At 43.2% G+C, this 6,557-nt stretch overlaps 1 protein-coding gene across 1 annotated transcript in view; it reads left to right on the top strand.

The window, feature by feature from the left end:
* The window catches only part of atp1a2 (ATPase, Na+/K+ transporting, alpha 2 polypeptide), a 29,199-nt gene extending 23,007 nt beyond the window's left edge, over positions 1-6,192 (top strand). Inside the window, exons 19-23 of the mRNA NM_001102969.1 lie at positions 2,255-2,400; positions 2,705-2,835; positions 2,922-3,023; positions 4,831-4,922; positions 5,702-6,192. Coding sequence (NP_001096439.1) covers positions 2,255-2,400; positions 2,705-2,835; positions 2,922-3,023; positions 4,831-4,922; positions 5,702-5,730 — 500 coding nt within the window. The 3' untranslated portion in view covers positions 5,731-6,192. The remainder of the gene's footprint in view (positions 1-2,254; positions 2,401-2,704; positions 2,836-2,921; positions 3,024-4,830; positions 4,923-5,701) is intronic.
* The last annotated feature ends 365 nt before the right edge of the window (positions 6,193-6,557 follow it).

The following is a 6,557-nucleotide window of genomic DNA, read 5'->3' on the forward strand; positions in this document are numbered from 1 at the left end:
ACCATTTAACCTATTCCCCCCTAATATAGGAGGGCGCCCAAGGCAAAGCCCCCAGGCTCATTCAAACCCCTGCAACTTTACCTTCTGGTCAACTCCAGGCAGCAGGGCTATGTGCCTAGGATCCTTCCACCATTGTGCCCTAGGCAGGGTCAGACTGTAGGGGCCCACTGGGGCAAGGGAGTGGGGAAGTTGGGTAGAGGGAGTGGCCCAAGCAGTGGAGCCGGGGTGGCCCGGGCAGGGGAACCAGCTTGGGTTGACTAGGGCTTGGGTCCACTGGGTGTCCAGTCCAACCCTGGCCTAGTCCTAGACCAGCGGTTCTCAACCTGTGGGTCGGGACCCCTTTGGGGGTCGAACAACCCTTTCACAGGGGTCGCCCAAGACCATGGGAAAACACATATTTCCGATGGTCTTAGGAATAATTTTATGGTTGGGGGTCACCACAACATGAGGAACAGTATTAAAGGGTTGCGGCATTAAGAAGGTGGAGAACCACTGGTCTAGACCCTAGGCACGTGCCTCTCCTGCCTGCCCCTAGCTCCGGCTCCGCCCCCAGGTCACAGCCAGATACTTGAGCGGAGCTGGAGCATGGGTACCTGGCTCCTCTGCCCATACACAATACAGTAGAACCATCTGTGCCTGAGGGAAGGAGGCAATCTGAGGTCCAAGCAAGGACCTGGGTACATTCCTGGACACAGTTATGTTCATACCTGTAGCCATTGTGCATGGGAAAAGGTGCAATAGGCAGACTGTTGGGATAATAAAATAACCCAATAACATGCTTTTCTCCAGGGTCAGCAACACATAGCAACCAATAGGATTTTTTTATTTGAAACAGCAGAAAAATCTGTGAAACTAATGAGCCATTTTCTAATGCCCCTATTCTGCCCTATCAACAGGGGCAGGTTTGCCTAAATGTGAGTTTAGAGCTTAACGGGGTAGTTTACATTTCAGTTAACTTTTAGTATATCAAAGAACGGCCAACTTTTCAATTGGTCTTCATTATTTCTATTTTTTATTTGCCTTCTTCTTCTGACTCCCAGCTTCCAAATGGGGGTCGCTGACCCCGGCAGCCAAACAACAATCCCTCTACAGGGATACAATTTAATTGTTATTGTTACTTTTTATTACTTTTCTTTCTGTTTAGGCCCCTCTCCTATACAAATACCAGTCTCTCATTCAACCCGCTCCCTGGTCGCTAAGGTAAGTTGGACCCTAGCAACCAGATTACTGCTGAAATTCCAAACTGGAGAGTTGCTGAACAAAAAGTGAAATACTAAAAAAATGAAGACCAATTGCAAATTGCCTCAGAATATCACTCTCTACATCATATTAACTCAAAGGGGAAGAACCCCTTTTGATGTTTTATTCATTCCCATGGGATTTTTAGAAGAGTATTTGTCAACTCCCATTAATTAATTAGCAGGCCCCTAGAATAGAAAGCCAATGGGCCAATGGGTTTTCTGGGTCTGCGCTACAAAGATTAATTGCTCTGCTTAGAAAATAAGTGATGACTTTGCCAGCGCCGCCGCCGCGCTGTGTTTTATGGCTGCACAAATACCCCGCTAGAGGCCCGATTGTTCATTCTGATGGAAACATATGGGGAAATAATTATCTGCCATTTATCTTCCTGCAAGGGGCGAGATTAATAGGAACCTAGGAGTTAATTACACACGGCGCTGAGCCTTACTTACAGGGAACGGGGCATTACGGGATAATAATAGGCTCGAGGAGTGACGGGAACGGCAGAATCCATCAATATTTATATATCAGAACAGGGGCGAAGCTGGGATAATTGCAAATGTACGACTTTCGCTGCATATAGATTTGAATAGATTCGCGAAACGGTGAAAAATTAGCAAAAAGTACTCCCATAAAAAAAAAAAAATTGTTCCGTGGCAAATTTTTTCACCCGTTCTGCAAAAAAATGCCAAAATGCAGAAATTCACCGCGATTCCATATATATAGAGCCTTATCTTAGCGGCCAGGGTGGCGCTGTTGGCTTCTGAAACATATATACATGTGATTGGCTGCAGGTTAGTTCTGGTCCTGCCCACTTTACAGTTGGTCAAACAAGGACACTAGGGATGCACCGAACCCACTTATTTGGGTTTGGCCGAAACCGAATCCTTCAAAAAAAGCCTGGATTCGTCCCGAATCCCGAATCGAATCCGGGATTTGGTGCATCCTAATGGATACATACTCTAATGTTCACCTAAAATTCATCATCATCATCATTATCTTTTTTCCTCTTCAGGTATGATCCAAGCCTTGGGCGGGTTCTTCACCTACTTTGTAATCCTGGCGGAGAATGGATTCCTGCCCTCCAGGTTGCTGGGAATCCGCTTGGACTGGGATGATCGCTCCAATAATGACGTGGAAGACAGTTATGGGCAGGAGTGGGTAAGCAGGACACATCCAATTGGTGGGCAGTATCCCATGGTAACCAACCAGATGTTTGCTTTCACTGTTCTACCTACAGGTGGTCACTGACCAGATCAATCAGATCACTGATTGGTTGCTGTGGGAAACTGCCTAGGTGCAAATTTGCCCAGGGTTTATAAATGAGCCTCACGTCTATTATCAGAAGGCTCATAGAGATTTTACCACTTACATTGGGCAGGAGGGGAAATGCATGAAGGACTAGGTGAGCTACTATATTACAGCTATGTACATTAGGCCTCATTGGTCAAATTTTTTGTTCTAGACCTATGAACAGCGCAAAGTGGTGGAGTTCACGTGCCATACTGCATTCTTTGCTAGCATTGTGGTGGTGCAATGGGCTGATCTAATCATCTGTAAAACCCGAAGAAACTCGGTGTTCCAGCAGGGGATGAAGTAAGGAGCTGAGAAGCAAACCATGGCAGGTTGGAAGCTCTTCCTGTGGTATTTGTATTCTGATTCCTTCATTTTCTTTCCATCAGGAATAAGATTCTCATCTTTGGTCTTCTTGAAGAGACCGCCCTGGCTGCCTTCCTGTCATACTGTCCCGGAATGGATGTGGCTCTGAGAATGTATCCTCTCAAGTGAGTAATTGATAGACCTAGAACTTCTTTTCATACTGAATGGACGTGGATCTGAATACAGTATATATCCACTCAGAAGTGTTTTTAATAGACGAAAAACTATTAAATATAATTTCTTATCTTCTGGAATAGACGTGTCTCTAAGAGTGTATCATCCCTAGTGATATACTTATAGACCTAGAACGTCTTAACATACTGTCCTGGAATGGATGTGGATCTGAGAATGTTTTCTCTCATGACTTATCGATAGACTACACATTTCCTATCTTGCTGTCCTCAAACAGATAAGGTTCTGAAAATGTATATGAAAATGTATATGAAATACCTAGAACTACCTATCATACTGTTCTGGAATGCGTGTGTATCTAAGAATGTGTACTCTCAACTCTGACTTGAAACTTTTTATCATACTGCCATGTAATGTATGCGACTCTTAGAATGTCCAGTTTCAAGTGAGGTACTCATAGACCTAGAACATCCTAGAATACTACCCTGGAATATATGTGGATTTCAAAATGTTTTCACTCAAGAAAGTCATTGATAGAACTAGAACTTACTCTCTTACTTTCAGAGAAGCCTCAGTGCTCAGGCTCTAATCTAATCAAATGGGTTACCTAGAACCCCTTACCATACTTTATGGGAATGAATACAGCTCTGAAAATATATCTTCTTAAGTGAAATATTGATAGTCCTAGAAGTTCCTATCATTCTGTCCTGGAATGGGTGTTGCTGTATGAATGTTTCCTCTAAAATTAGCTATTGATATGCCTAGATAAACCTTTTATATACTGTCCTTGAATAGATATAGCTCTGAGGATCTGCTCACTCAAGTGAGTTATAGATCTAGACCTAGAACTTCCTCTCTTACTTTCTAGGGTTGAACTTGATGGACTTTTTTCATCCCTATGTAACTTTGTATATATGTAACTATGTATGTAAATGGAGGAGGCTCTACTCAAATCTGTTCAAATGGGTTACCTGGAACCCCCAACCATACTTAAAATATTCTATTATACTGTCCTGGAATAGTTCTATTATACTGTCCTGGAATAGATCTATTCTCTCAAGTGAGTTGTTGGTAGACCTAGAACTTCCTATTATACCATGAATGCTGAGAGTGGGTAATATGACCAAAGAAGCAGGATAAGCACCATTTTATCTTACTTATGGACAACTCTTCCAGTAGTTCTTGCATCAAATTGCGTAGCATTTCAGATACAGACCACTTCCCACAAGATATTTTTGGACTTTTGCTTTTATCTTTGCTGGATGTCTAACAGCTATTTTACTCCATTCCACCAGATGGAGCTCAAACCATAATAAGTGTATGATCTCTAACCAGGAGCTTCTAAGCTGTCAGCTGTGGCTTAAACCTGTTGCATTTGAGAGGGTTCAAAGTTCTACTTCTTAGAATATCAGTATATAATGTTTCTATACCAATACTCTTTACATCTTTATCTTTTGACGATGGTCTTCTTTTAATAAGCATGAAGACAGCCAGCTTCCCATTGGGATAGACACAGGGTGCTCCATAGAAAACAAGATGGTGCATCAGTTGTATGGTCTTCCTCAGGCAGTGAAAGAATGGGCGGTAAAATGAGCAAGTAACCTCTGAATCATAGAATCCAGTTGGGGAAGAAAGGTAGACTGAAGTAAGATTGATCATTAATAGTCAGATCTCTGATAGTTAGGGAATGGGCAGTTAAGATGGGGTAGAAACCGCAAAACAACACTTTGAACAACCCAACAATGACCTCTCCTTTGTTTTCCTTTGATCAACTAAGAATCCTGTGTTTGCCCCCTATAGGGTGACCTGGTGGTTCTGTGCGTTCCCCTACAGCCTGCTGATATTTTTGTATGATGAAGTGAGGAAGCTGATCCTGAGACGTGATCCAGGCGGTAAGATATTACAGACCAAGCTACTGGTCAAACAGGACAAAACTTCTCATAAGCTATGAACTTGCTTAGGCCATAGGGAATTTCCTCCATTTTGGAAAAGGGTTAATGGAACTTTTAAGGTCCCCATACACGGGCCGATTCTAGCTGCCGATATCAGTCCCTTAGACCGATTCGGCAGCTAATCAGCCTATGTATGGGGACTACCGACGGGCCTACTCGACCAATATCTGGGCTGAAATCGGCCAGATCTCGATCGGGCAGGTTAGAAAATCTAGTCAGACTGACTTTCCTATACCCGTCATTATAATTCGATCGTTTGGCCCCAGGGCCTGGATTCTCCCAATATCACCCACCCGTAGGTGGGAATATTGGGAGAAGATCCGCTCGCTTGGCGACATCGCCAAGCCAGTGGATCTGAAAGTGTATGGGCACCTTTAATCAGGCCCTATGGCTGGAAGTGGAAGGTCCATCAAGGTAGATGTTCTCCAATGACTTCATGTGCTGCCTTCAGTGTTCAAGAGCAAATCTCTCTGATGAGATTGTATTTGGAACTCTGTAGGATGTGCATAGGAGATAGATAATTATTTTCATGATATCTGTATAACAGCCAATTACATTCTAGAAGCCTTTCAAGCATGTCCAACCAACCAGCATTCATGCTACTATAGATTGCCACTGACCAGAGCAAGCCTCATCCAGTAGGATCAAACCAGTCATCTTAGTTACCCACCAGGTAACACGAGCAAACCGTTAACTTGATCATTATCCTTAATTTGCAGGCTGGGTGGAGAAGGAGAGCTACTACTGAGTTGCCTGCCCCCACTGGAACTGGCTTGGGGAAGAGAAAACGTTTTGTAGATGCCTCGGCTTTGGGTTACTCACATAGGGTTTGTATTTAAAATAGGGGAGTAAATGGGAGAGCGAGAAGACCTGACCCAGTGAGCTGAGTTATCTTTTCGGTCAATTTTCCATTCTTCAGAGCAGGACGAATTATTCAATCTGATGACTTTTATAACAAAGTTGTTCCACCGAGCCAAGAATTACGGAAGCCCCTCCGGAACTAACCATAGCATGGGTTGAAATGAAAGTGTTCTTCCAGTGACCCTAGTGTCTTCTAACATATCCATGAATAATCTGCCATGCCAGCCTTCATTCTTATTACTACTTGCCCTTTGCCCTTCTTGTACAGTGACTCTCCTCTCCCTGTTTTTATCAAGCCACAGAGTTATATATACAACAAACAATAAACATATATGCATTACATTTTAAAGCTACGTTTGCCTTTTCTTCTTTTGGATATTGGAAAAGGAGGCCAAAGCCTTTGGATATTGGAAAAGGAGGCCAAAGCCATTATGGTAAAGGCTTAGCTTCAGTATGAGTCTTACCAAGTTTCCATTCTCTATAATTATACTATTCTTGTGCTGCTCTCCTTCCCATGGTCAGATAGTACTGCAGTATTTTCTATGAGCCAGGGGATGCAGTGTAAAGTAGTTTGTTGGAACAAGAGCTCCACCTTCAACCTTCAGCTTCATAGACTGAGAATGAGTATGAGAAATACAAATGAGAATGAAGCTCTACCTCCTCTACCAGAAGGAGGCCTTCTACTGTTTATATTACATATTTTCTACCTGTGGT

The sequence above is a fragment of the Xenopus tropicalis genome, chromosome 8 (assembly GCF_000004195.4).
Source record: "Xenopus tropicalis strain Nigerian chromosome 8, UCB_Xtro_10.0, whole genome shotgun sequence".
Classification (NCBI taxonomy): domain Eukaryota; kingdom Metazoa; phylum Chordata; class Amphibia; order Anura; family Pipidae; genus Xenopus; species Xenopus tropicalis.